The 13052-nt window shown below is 52.9% G+C and overlaps 3 protein-coding genes across 3 annotated transcripts; 2 read left to right on the plus strand and 1 right to left on the minus strand.

The window, feature by feature from the left end:
• Nucleotides 1-1188: 1188 nt before the first annotated feature.
• J4E93_001140 (uncharacterized protein) lies at nt 1189-2547 on the minus strand (the record flags this gene model as incomplete). The annotated part of the gene is made up of 2 exons (XM_049339092.1): nt 1189-2341; nt 2438-2547. 2 exons carry the CDS (start codon nt 2545-2547, stop codon nt 1189-1191), a joined length of 1263 nt encoding a protein of 420 aa, XP_049203049.1.
• Nucleotides 2548-2745: 198 nt separating this feature from the next.
• J4E93_001141 (uncharacterized protein) lies at nt 2746-3661 on the plus strand (the record flags this gene model as incomplete). The annotated part of the gene is made up of 2 exons (XM_049339093.1): nt 2746-2964; nt 3017-3661. The coding sequence occupies 2 exons, from the start codon at nt 2746-2748 to the stop codon at nt 3659-3661; spliced, it is 864 nt and encodes a 287-aa protein (XP_049203050.1).
• A 799-nt stretch (nt 3662-4460) lies between these two features.
• Nucleotides 4461-6947, plus strand: J4E93_001142 (uncharacterized protein; the record flags this gene model as incomplete). Its single annotated transcript, XM_049339094.1, has 3 exons — nt 4461-4605; nt 4653-5017; nt 5064-6947. 3 exons carry the CDS (start codon nt 4461-4463, stop codon nt 6945-6947), a joined length of 2394 nt encoding a protein of 797 aa, XP_049203051.1.
• Between the last annotated feature and the right edge of the window lie 6105 nt (nt 6948-13052).

A 13052-nucleotide genomic window follows, 5' to 3' on the forward strand; every position in this document is an offset into this window, starting at 1 on the left:
CAACCCACTACCCACTCTCTGGCTCGCGCCCCCTCCCAACCTCCTCCCCTCCTCACACAAGCCCAGCATCGAACCCGCATCTCTCGCCATCAGCGCCTTACTCGGCTCCGTCGCCCTCATATTCATAGCAACCTTCATTATTAGGACCCCTACAAAAGGAAATTTCCTAGACTCCACAAGCGGAACGCCGGAGGAGGAGCAAGCAGAGAAGCAGCTTACTATCAGTAGCCCCCTGGATGCTGTTCTAGAAAGAAATGGGAATGATGGGAATGATGGGATAGGGCACCCGATACCGAGGTTGTGGTCCGGGTTCTCGAGCTCGAATGAGGATATTGAGCGGGTGGGGGCTGGTCAGGGGGGTAGGGGGGAAAGGGAAAGAGAAAGGGAAAGAGAAAGGGAAAGAGAGGATGGGGAGAGGAGGAGGGTGGTTGAGTTGGCTAATACACCGGCTCGCATGCCGGATACGAGTCATAACGGTATGGCAGGGTATCCGACGTATCCGGTGGAATTGGATGTGATGCCTCGTTCACCCCAGGGTGTTCATCATCGTTATCCGGATACGTACGCTGGGCGCCCTGTACCACCGCCGCCACCACCGCCACCACCCAAAATCCCCATTCCGATCTCCCAACGCAATCCCAACACTCACACCTCCAACTACAACCCCACCACCACCAACAACAACAGAAACAACAATAGAAACCATAACGGCGAAAGCTCGCGTCCCCCTCCCCTACGCCCCACCCCCCGCAACCCACGCTACTCCTTCGGCGACGACGACACAACAGTCGTAGGCGACAAAGCAGACGTCGAGACTCTACGGAGTGATTTGAGTTTTCCGGATACGGATTCGGATAGGGGTTCGGATAGTGCGAGTTATGAGGGGGGAGATGTGGATGGGAGGGAGGTGGGGTTGGTGGGGAGGCATTGGGAGTGAGTTGGATGAGTGGGTTGGGAGTGAGTGGAGTGGATTGGGTGGGGTAGATTGGGTAGATTGGGTGGATTGGGTGGGGAGGAGGAGGGGGAGGATGAAGAGGGGGAGGATGAAGAGGGGGAGGATGAAGAGGGGGAGGAGGTGTGAGGGTAGTAATGATTGAAGTAGGAAAGAGATGTGGAATGCGAAAGACAATGTATCCTATCTCAGAATACCGATTATCTTCTTCCTGCAAAATTAATTCAACCATATCATCACTTCAACCTCCCAAAATCTGCCCTAACCTCCACATCCCCCTCCTCATCAACAACCTTCCCTCTATCCCACTCCCGCCCCTCCCCCTTCTTCCTCCACACCACATCCTCCTCCCCCATTCCCATTACATCCCCCCCTCTCTCCCACTTCCTCACCTGATCATCCGTAAACCCGGCTTGCTTGAGTCGATCGGCGCCTTGTTGCTGCCAGCGCGCACGGTCGCGCAGTGCTTCTAGTGCGTCGCCCCAGTCGTCTTCTACGTCGGATGCCGGGCGCACGTCTGTGGTGGGATCGTAGGTGGAGGAGAAGCGCGATTCGATGCCGCCGTTTTGCGGTTTGTACGCGTTGCGGCCTTTGGAGCGGAGGGGCGGTGAGCGCGGGGGAGGGAGGGGGCCGACGATGGCTTCGAGGGGATCGGAGGAGGAGGATGCTGGGGAGGGGGAGCGTTTGGCGGTGTGGCGGCTGGGTTTGGGTGGTTTGGTGGTGGTGGGTTTGCGTTTTGGGCTTCGGGAGCGAGTCCGGTCTCGGTGTCGGCTGTGTTTTGTGTGCTTTGGGGAATGGGGTGATCGTGACCGTGACCGTGAAGATGTTCGGCGGTGGGATGTGCGCTCTGCGTGCTCGCGGTCCTTGTGGTCTCTTCCCCGGGGCTTGTAGCGTTCTTGCTCTTTGCCGTATTTGTCTTTACGCGATCTGTCACGTGGGGACTTGGATCGTCTCCGTTTCCGTTTGGAATGGTCTTCCTCCTCACTATCGTGTCGCCTCTTGTGCCGGTGTCCGTCTCTGCTTCGGTCTCGATGCCGGCGGGATATCGGGGTCGTCGAACTATCTTCCTCTCTTTCTCCGCGCCTCCTCTTATGCCTATCCTCATTATTGCCGCGACCTTGTCGTTTGCTTGATTCTGCTTCGTATCGGTCGATGTCGCTTTCTGATGGCGCCAACCGTCCCTGGTTGCCTGCGCTTTCGACATCGCATCGGCTTGGCGCCCGTGCGTCCCCTTGTCCGGCCGCCTGTCTTTTTTCTCGATCCATCATCCTGAGTCGGGCGCGAGACTCGGCGGCCTCTTTGGCAAGGAGCGCAGAGTTGTGGCTGTCAGTCTGTCGGATAAGGTGTTGCAGGAAGCCCTTGTTCGGTCTAGGTGCGCGAGACTTCATCCTATAGCATATTAGTACGAGCAGTCTCATAATGGAGTGCTCATGTACTTTCAACGCTCATGCGACTGCACAGCGTGTACGGAGGCTCATGACGCACCTCGGGTTGAAGGCATCGATGCCAACGAGCTCGTATGTCTTGGTCGCCTTCTTTGCATCCTCTTTCAGCAGCTCTGCGATGTACGCGTCGTCATTCAAGTCCCTCGCCATGGTGGGCGACTGTTGTTGGGGTGGAGAGGAAGGGTCGCAGAAGTCTGACCTTGAGATCCCGGGCGGCCATGTGAAATCATTCCACGCGGCGGGCCGTGCTAGCTGCATGCGGTAGTCGCCGCGGGGAACTCAGCCCTACGCGGGCATTCGCGATCCCAAACAAACATTCAATCCTCCAATTCATTTACAACAGACACAATGGGACCCAAGCGGAAATCGGCGGCGCCAACACCAGCTGCAGTGTTGGAACAGTTGCAGCAGTCAAAGTCACTCAAGCTCCTCGCTATTGCAGAAACACTATCGCCAAAGGATCTCCCACAGGCCGCGAAGAAGCGCAACTCGGCGGCGTCGGAAGACAGCGAGCAGAATGGCGACACTCATCCGGCTGCCCTCGAGGCCGATCTATTGCATTACAAAGTATGCGTCTTCAAAATGTCATGAGAGAGATACAGGCCTAACATTGTTGCAGGAACTCTTCAGCAAGCTACGCTTCAGCTACGTCGAGCAGGTCACCAAGGAGAAGTTCCTGCGCAGCATAACGGAGAACCCACCCCGCCTGGTCGACGCTCACGAGAACGACGAGAAGGAGAAGGAGATATTGGGCCTCAAGGCAGAGCTCAAGGAGCGCAAGTTGGAGGTAGCCGAGATCCTGAAGCAGTTGGAGGACAAGGGGAAAGAGCTCGCACTGCGCTATGAGGGTCTCCAACTACGCACGCAACAGCTTGAGTCACTTCCGGCTGAGATTGCAGGCCTAGAAGCTACCATTGAGCAGTTGAAGCACGAGCAAACACCAGTCTCGACAAACCCTGAGCTGTCTCTCCCTCTTCCAGAAACTCAGCGAGTGCTCAGCGAACGGGAGGCGGAGCTCGCAGCCCTGAATGCGCAGATCGCAAGTCTGCAGGCTACCATCCCGAACCGAACCAGAGACTTGGAGAAGCTGGAGCGCGAGCTGAGGCCGCTGGAGACGCAGAAACAGGGAACCGTCGCGGCAGCTAGAGAGGCCCGGAGACGGAAGGAAGAGGGCGGTGGAATCGGAGATGAACTAGAAGAGAGAGGTAGATGGCTCCGAGCGTCTGAAAAGGCGCTAAGGGACATGTTGGATGTTGAGGGATGACGTCCTTGCGGTGAGCGTGTGTTGGGCTTGTTACGGCGTTATGGACTCGAGATACCACTGCTTGAAACGACTTTTTCTCTGCGCAATCGACTCGTGGTAATCCGTATTCTAATTCGTGGCAATGCAGCTGCGAACACGGTGCTTGAACATGTCCCCTAAGGCCTAGCGACGGTTCGCCTCACTGCCAGCGCATGCGCGCCCAAGAGCAGCGTGCCGAGCTAATCAATCGGCCTCGGAAACCAGAAATTCGAGTTGTTTTAGAATCTGGGCGGCTGGGTGCAGGGGTACGGCGGGCTGTGGTTGGCCGGCCCCAGCCACTCACCGCCCTTCAACCTATCGATTACGTTGCCAGGCCATTCCACCCATAAACATGCGGCTGGTGGAGCCCTCGACGAGCTAACTGAGCTGGCTACCGATTCCATCCTTTCGTGACATCTGCAGCTGCAGCACCGAAGAGAAGACTTTCGCTCCCTGCAGTCACGGAAACCGCTTCTTCCCAACGACGTCCATTGCACGGCGCCAGGAGCTGACGTTCCCCCACCACCGCGAGCTGTCCAACCGGACACGCTCTACACGACTACACCACCGTCCCGGCCTACTTCCGCCATTCTTACGCCTGTCACGACGTTACGACTCTCTGTTTCCACGTATTGTTGCTTGCCTGCGTTGTTAGCGAGAATCCGGTTTTCTGTCGTTACCTCGTCTGTCAGCCTGGTGTGTTTAACGACTTACGCATCTACCTTACGACTGCTTCTGAAGGAATTGGCCATTGAGCGCGAAACGGAACATTATTGCGATAATGTCGAACCAACTCTCGGACCCCGGGTCGAGCGTCTACGACTCGGCCACGATGCATGTGGGAGATGGCACATGGGACTCGCAGCGCAACACTTTTCTGCTGCCCAACTTGCAAGCCCCGAACTTTGAGACGATGCGGTTGAATGGTAAGTATCTTCGCCGTTGAAAAAGACTACAAAGACTGACTAGTCAGGCATGGGCAATCGCTTCCGCAGCATGGCCAGCTACAAGGCTCTCATCACAGCCCACGGCGTACTGGCAGTCATTGCCTTCCTATTCGTAATACCGGCAGCTGTCTTCATGGCTCGCTTCTACCATCGCAACCCACGAACCGCCCTGCGAGTCCACATCTGGTTGCAGGTAGCAGCAGTGCTTCTTTCGACTGCCGCCATCGTCTGCAGCTTCCAAGCTGTTGGACTCGAGAGGTCTCTGACCAACCCTCACCACGGCATCGGCGTTGCGCTATACACTCTTGTGATGGTCCAATTCCTTGGTGGCGCTCTCATCCATAAACTTGAAAAGGGCAAGGAGCGATTCAAGATCCCTCTTAAGCTTATGGTAAGTGAACAACATGCGCAAGTATGGCGAAGACTAACATTTATAGGTTCATCAATGGCTAGGCCGCACTATTGCACTGCTTGGACTTGCTCAGATCCCACTTGGCCTGACACTATACGGATCACCACTGGCCTTGTTCATCCTTTTCGCAGTGTGGACTTTCATCCTAGTGATCCTCTACTTCGTCCTCTCCTACAGGACCCAGCCCGAGATGGACTTTGATGACCGTAGCACATACATCACCGACCGCTCATACAGTACCAGGATAAGTCGACGCACGAGCAGAGGCCCTGGCGCTGGCAAGCTCGCAGCAGCGGGAGCAGCCGGTGCAGGATTAGCCGCGCTGGGGTCAAGAAGATCTCGAAGCCGCACCCGCAGCAGGCACGGTGGCACAGTCCTGAGTTCTCGACCCGACTCTCGGTCCCGCCGTGATTCCCGCTCTCGTGTCGCCGACTCTGAGTTCACTGAATCGTACTTGAGCGATGAGAAATACGGTGCTGATCGCAACAAAGGTTCCACATGGAAGGACAAACTCCTAGGAGTCGGGGCCGCAGCTGGAGGTATTTTCGCCGTCAAGAAACTATTCAATCGCAAACCAAAGCATCCTCCGACCGAGACAGGGAGCGACTTCAGTTACAGCCGCCCATTGGGACCATCCGAAGTCACTCAGACCGATATCTCCAGGCTCGAAGAAGGAAGGGCACCCGAATCTCCAGCAAACCGTCGAAACGACTGGCGTCGAGACAACCCACAAGCATCGGCTTTGTCTGGAAGTGCTATGCGACCTGGTCACCGCCCAACTGGAAGTGTTACTTCCATTGACTCTTTTGATAGCCGGACAAGCCTCAGCGAAGAAACTGAGATGAGGCCTCATGATCGGCAGTATGGACTAAAGGAGGGTGTTGCTACGATGGGAGTCGTCGGTTTCCTGAAGCATTCTCTTAGCAAACGCAGCAAAAAGAAGGAAGACGACCGCGTGGAAGAGATGAGACAACAAGATCTGGAAGAGGAACGGGTCGCCCGCATGAACAGCCAACGCCGCAAGAAGTACACCGGAGATGGGGCACCTCCAAGGAGAGGCCATAGGCCGCCGTCCACCATTCTGTCTGAGAGCGATATGACCGGTATCACGCCCTCAGTAGCGCAGCGCCCATCTCGGCCCATGGATTCTACCGTCACACCCAACCCAAGTCGCCCCCCTCGCGCCGGTGTCTACAGCGTCCTGTCAGATTCTGGTTCCGAAGCTTACGACTCACCTGGAGGCCGTCACCACAGCCGACGCCGCACCGGAGACGCTCCCATAATACCTGCCGGTGCGGCAGCAGCAGCCACAGTCACTTCCGCCGGATCGCCCACCAAACGGGAACGCCGCGGCAGCAGAGACGACGTAGCTTCCCCTCCCGTATCCGTCAAAGTCAAGATGCACAACGACGGCCGCCACGTAACCCTCCGCCGCCTCAACGAAGAAGAAGCCGCCGCAGAACGCGAAGCCCGCCGCCGAGAACGCCAACGCAAAAACCGCGCCGGCAGCGTAAGTTCCATGAGCGGCGTCGGCGGCGACCGCTGGCGCAGAACCGAAGCCATGGAAGCTGCTCAAGCCGCTGAAATGGCTCAACAGTCTGGCGCTCCCCCTCCGCCTATGCCCATGCCTAGCTCGAGCACCTTGCGTATGCCTGAAGCTACTATTCCTCCGCCTCCGCCGGGCCCTCCACCTATGTTTGGTAATGGTCAACAGCATCTAGCGCCTGATCAGGCTAACTTTCCTCCTCCGCCTCCTATTCCTGCTGCGGCGGATACGGTGCTGAGTAGTCCTGTGTATGGGACTGAGACGGATTTGAGTAATTATGATTCCAACAGGAGGAGAAGGAGAGCGGAACGTGCGCAGGCTAAGCAGGCGAGGTTGGGGGGCAGTCGCGTTGAGTTTTCGTAGCCGTGATGACTCCGCGTATTTGGGGGTGATGAGATGAAACAGAAAAAGGTTGAAGGCATGGTTGTTAGCAGCGAGTTGCATTTCTCTGGCGTTTGTGGGTTGTCCTCAAGTCTGCTTTCTGTGCGTTGTCTGGCCTGCTTGGCTTAGGCTGATTGAAGCGTTATGGCATGGCATGTTTACGTTGCGAGACTGGAATTGAAATGGATGATGAGAAGAGTAAATAGAATGAGCATAGTTTGAGTGGTTTTTGTATAAATGGATACGTACGCGCTTCGGCGTTGTAGAAGCTATTGGTCTTTTGACTTTTCTGGGTTTAGTGGTGGTGTTGAGTGACATGTGTGATGGTGTAGATTGGTAAACGGTAGTCGGTATGAGATGGTGCGGTGTGGTATGTTACGGTGTCGTGCGGTGGAAGGGATGGTGGTAGTAAGGTGGGGGGCAAGGAGATCTTGTGTGGGTGGATGTGAGGATTGTGACGTTGGCGTGTTCACCGAATGGTTTCTTCCTGAGGTCTTGGTGTCATAAGTGAGCGGAGGTAAGTTGTGAGAAGTCGTTTGTGTTTCTCTTTCAAATCTTACAATAGATGAAGACGTGCGTTACAGCCATACGGTAATGTTCAGTTAATCTTTGAGGAATGAAACAAGTTGACACAGGGCGTCATGAACGAATTAGCAGTACAGACCAGAATATTTGGTCTTCTAAGCTGGACCACGTTCTCTGAATTCATCGAGTTTGCCGTTTCCAAAACGTTATGTCACGTAGGTTGGGATGGGCTCAGCCCCTCGCTGTTGGACTGGACCACACTGGCTGCTTCTTAGTTAACAAGAATGGAGTGCGCCTTTGACTCAGACTGAGATCTAGTCTTGATCCGGGCTAGTTATTGAGACAGTACTTTGGTATCCAATGTGATTGCTACAGCTTTGATGTGATTCTCAGCTAGTCACCGCGAAGGAAGTGTGAAGACTCTGTATGATGTAACATGAAGAAGACAGGAACTGTGAGTCTAAGTGCGCAGTTTCAACCACACCAGATAGTACGATATCAAAGGAACTTTGAGACATAACGCGAAGCAACATATCAAATATCTCATGTACCCTGCAATATGCCATATGCACATCTAGCTGAGAGCCATAAACCATCGTTGCAGATACCGTCAGTATATACTTCTCTACCAATTCACTCGGCAAATCCTGTCGCACTTCTTTTCCTCAAGCCCAATATATCCAGCTCAGAGACGCTCCGCAGCAAAGCCTCAACTCCCATGCTGAGCTGATTGAAGAACAGGCATGTATCCAACGCACGCGACACTAGAAACTCGGCATCATACATGTCATCTTCGCTTGCTAAGCGACGCCGCGGAACACATCTGCAAGTCATCACCACAGCCCTACTGAGTCTCCGTACGACGTCCCGTCTATACTCGCTCGACAAGCCACGCTGCGTGTGAAAGCCTCTACAAGGAATCCCCCCTGTCCCAAGTCCGCCCGTGTCTATGCCCTATCTACGCGCCCTGCGCTCGCTCTTGGCCCGCATGCTCACCAGCGACGTGGTCAAGCAGGCAAAAGAAGAAGAAAGAAAAAAACGCCTCATCGAGCAGTTCGTGCCCGCGAGGCGTTATACCCAGTGTCTAAAAGTTATTTCCGCGGCTCAGCTAGCGGAAGTCTCCTGCATTGATGTGGGATTGACGTAGAATCTTCGACGGAAAGGGAAAAAAGGATGAGGTGACTGCAGGTCCTAGTGCATCGGATAAGGGCTCATGTGCTAAGTGGAAATGGACGGGAAGGGGGGATGTGTAGCGTGGCTTTGCCGAAGATGCCGAAGATGCCGAAGATGCCGAAGGAGATGTCGTGGTTATTGCTATATATCCTCGCGTGGTAAGCGACGCGGAACTTATCTGCAAGTCATCACTACGCATCTACGGAGGAATGCTACACCCAATGGCGCTGATTTCCGTGACGTACTGTGTTCATTATATCTAAACTATGAGCTTCTCCGCGGGCGCGGCTACAACGGGTTCCTGGCTTGAATTGTTGTAGAGAGAAAGACGATGCGGGAATGATGATGATCAGAAAGGGAAGTCGGAACGCAGCCTTCGCAGTCCTGGTAAAACGGATAAAAGCGACTGTGATAAGTGGAGATGGGCGAGAAATAGTACATCTAAAGTGGCGTTACCAGAATCGCGTATGAGGGCTGTAGAGTAGTTGCTGAGTAAGAAGCATGTGGCTGTGTTTATATTTGGTGTGACCTTGGGAGTTGAGGCTGAAAGATCAGTTGGCTCAGTACAGGAGACCAGCGGGGTGTCGAAGGTACTTCGTTATTACATCTCTCACCACCCTCCATCCCTCTGAACCGTGCATCAGCCGTCTCTGCATGACGCTAGAGTTCTGCCACGTTCAAGCCTCGTCCCGTTCTGCATATAATGCAACTAGGAGTACACAGATTGTAGTCTCCGCGGAAGCGTGCAGGCGGGGAGACGGAATGTATCCCAGCAGAAATGAAATCCCAGCAGAATGTAACGGTGATGCAGGGTCGGGAAAAGGATTAAACATCTGGCGTAGGTGGTGGTCTAGGGGGGGTTAAATTGAGAATATTGAGATGCATAGCATAGGCGAGACCGTGATGACGACAGCGACTTGCAGGAGGAGGAATTTGGCAACTTGGCTTTTTGGACGTGAACGGTGTAGTGGATTTATCGGTATATACACACGACGCCTCTCGTGGGTTTGCGTTGATTGGCTTCGGGATTCGAGAGCGAATTTGATGTCAGACTTGAAGCTGGAGGATTGGAATCTAGAATGTGTTAATATGCGCATCACCTGTAGCTGAATGTACGCTTGCTACAATCTGGGCTCAACAGACTATTGCTCTACCCAGTGTCAGTCTCGAAAAGAAATAACTATACCAGAGAGCGAATGCTACCATATGTGCATGAACTCGACGGGCGATCTTGCCGATGGTCCAATGATTACCCTGCTCGTATGCTACCATTGTCAAAGGATTACTCAAAGTAGAGTAAGATCGTCCGGTAGCATCCAGGCAGGATCTATGGACGGCATCGCATTCCCGAGGACATGTGTAGGAGTGAAGTCGTGTTTGGCTCTGAATACCTAGGTATGCAGCGTAGATTACATGACCCGGCACACAGCCACATCACTCGGCTGGCGACTCGCAGCAGCTAATCCAGAAACGATAATCCGGATGCAGAGATTCTTATTCGGAGTACACCGATCAGAGCATAACGTTTCCGCACCTCCATCGCTTGGACAAGATTCGGCTCAGCGCATAACAGCCAGGAAGGTGAAGGATCCAGAGGCTTTACTGGCGTGTATCGATGAGACCCTGAACGGGAGAAGGCGATCCGCGCTTCCGAATCCTAGGGAACGGAGCTGCGCTTGTGGCACACCGATTGCAGTAGATCACCACTCGCATTCGAGCGCAAAGAACGATTACGATGTATTTCTGCTTATTTTTGACACCACATATGCGTGGCGATTGGACGGCAAGGTTGGTTCGTGGCTGCAATTACTGGCTGCAATATGATGATCACGAAAGCCTCGGGATACGATTCCCTATTCCCAACTGCAGCCTTTGCGATCGCGATGCGCATCCCCAGCCGCGGCTTTTGAAGTACGCGAGGATCGAGTTGACCATGCCGGATATGATTGGGTCAGGCGTTCTCGACAACGCAAGGCTCAAAAGCAAAAGGCGTCGTCACGATTGATACCACGAACCGTCAAAGACCAGGATCACAAGACCTTTTTCAAGTGCAACGCTGGACGTTTGCAGCCTTGCGCAGCGACGGCGCGCGCGTCCGGTGCAACGGTGCATGCACATGCCAGCCACACGACGTCCCGAAATTCAAGCCGTGCTGAGGTATGCCGCTGCAAGACGCACAATGGCGTGCAGCAACCTTGGAAAAGCAACTCGTAGTGTGCTTGCAAGGACATACTACGGATCTTTTCTGCCCGGGCAGCGAAGCTGAATCAGCGGTTCAAGGAAGACTCCGCGCCAATGGGAGTGAAGTGAAGCAATTAGCATCCGTCCCGATGTCGCTATGGATCAGATGATATCTGGGTAGATTGCGAAATGAGACTCCGTTCCGTTGTCGTAGCGCAAGCAGGAATGTCGCATCGCATCTTACCGCTGCATGCCGTGCGTTCCATTCCATATCTGTATAATATTGAACAATAATAATTTGTGCAGCTAACCAGAGAGCGAATGGGAGCATCCGGGGATGCACAACTACCACCGCCTGGGATTTCATGTGCCGCACAAGCCAACCGAGTACGAGTCAGCGGCCTCTTTACCCGCCAATCAGAGTCTGCATGCATCTTAGTCAGCTAAGCAAATTTCAGCAAAGCTAAGGCTAAGGTTATCTATTTAATCTAGCTAAAAACGTTATTTTAATTCTACTAGGTTTTAGAATTTTTTATAAAAACCTAAGCTCTTAATAGTAGTAATAATATCTTTAGCTTACTTTTAAGCCTAAAATACTCTTTATATATTTAGCTCTTAAGCTAATAATATAAGTAAATTACTTATAACTATAGCTATATTATTAAGCTTATTAAAAAGCTCTAAAGAGAAGTAAGTAGTATAGAGAAGCTATATTTAACTATTATTAAACTTCTTATATTAAAGTTTTTAGTAGGTGTAGCTACACTAAAATAAGCTAGCGTTATTATACTAGCTATAAGTAAAATAAATAAAAACTTATATATTAGCTACTAAAGTATAGCTAAAGTAAAAAGTAACTTTTTAAAGTTAGACTTAATATTATATAAAAGAAAAGATTTAACATACTTATATAGCTATATTTATAGTAATCTATATTAGTAGAGGTTTATAAGCTAAAAATTTTAGCTTAAAATACTTAATAAAGGCTAGGTAGCAGCAGTAATATAACTAATAGTTACCTCTAGTAAGGTACTAGTTTCTAGTAAAGAGAGCTAACAATAACCTTGGCGACTACATGCGAAGTAGCGCGATAGTTGATGCGACGACCTGCAAGTCCGCTGAACGATTGCCATGCTCACATGACTAACCCGTAAGCCGAGACCCTTTGCATCTCCAAGCGCCCAGGGAGGGGAAGTGTGCCCCATTTCGAAGAGCCCGGCGATCGGTTCCTGATCACTCGGCGTGGTCATCACTGGGATGGCAGCGGAGTGCGAAACGTAGCGCTGTTGAATTCGGACCGACCGGAAAGAAAGCATGGACGAAGGAATGCAAAAGGGTGGAAGATACCGGTGCATGGGAGGAGCATGGAGTGAGTTGGTATAGTCGCCACTTTGCTACAACAGGAGTAGGGGATTAGAGTTTTTTGCAAACGATGGGACCCCCATGGTCGAGCGTCACGACGTCGTAGGACCACGTTGGGCAATTGGGCCAGCTGTAATTGCAGCAAATCTCAACAATGCTAATGCTCAAACCGCCAGTCTCAGACCCAGTGCGTGCGCTGTACCAAACTATGCCCCAAACCTCGCAATACTAACGTGTCGTACGCGACAGCAACGTACGACTAATCGCGCAATGCCCTCTGTCTGTGTCGCCCAGGGCGGGCAAAGGCCACCGGATGATAACGAACTCTAAGACGGCGATTGCATTCTTAGACGGCGATGCATTCTCACTCGTGAGACTAAGCCTGTACCCTTCCCATGGGTTCACGGTCCATCTGATCACGTTGCGCCAAGCCTTTCCGTCGCCGTTGGAGGACATGGCCTTTGTTACCAAGACAGGAACGCGCAATCGACTTTCTTCTCGAAAAGACCAAGCCTTTTTCCTTCCTTCCCACGAGGCTGACCCGTCCCTGATCCCCAGGGTCCCATCAACGCCTCCAGCGCCAGAACCGCGACATGGTCCACCCCCGTCCCCGGCCGGCTGTCACTGAGCACTCGGAGGAAACTTTTGCGAAAAGCGCCTAAGCAAACGCTCCGACGTTAGACGGGCCGACCCCAGAGATAAAGCTTGAGACACTCTCAACGCGAATCGTGTGATTGGTGCCCAGATGGTAAAATGAAAGCCCTGTTGCAGCCCAATGGACATGAGTCGCTACCTTGTTGCATATGGCAAAGTCGCGTGGGATTTGGCATGTGGCATGACGACGTG

The sequence above is a fragment of the Alternaria ventricosa genome (assembly GCF_023758065.1).
Source record: "Alternaria ventricosa strain BMP 2768 chromosome Unknown scaffold_2, whole genome shotgun sequence".
NCBI lineage: Eukaryota > Fungi > Ascomycota > Dothideomycetes > Pleosporales > Pleosporaceae > Alternaria > Alternaria ventricosa.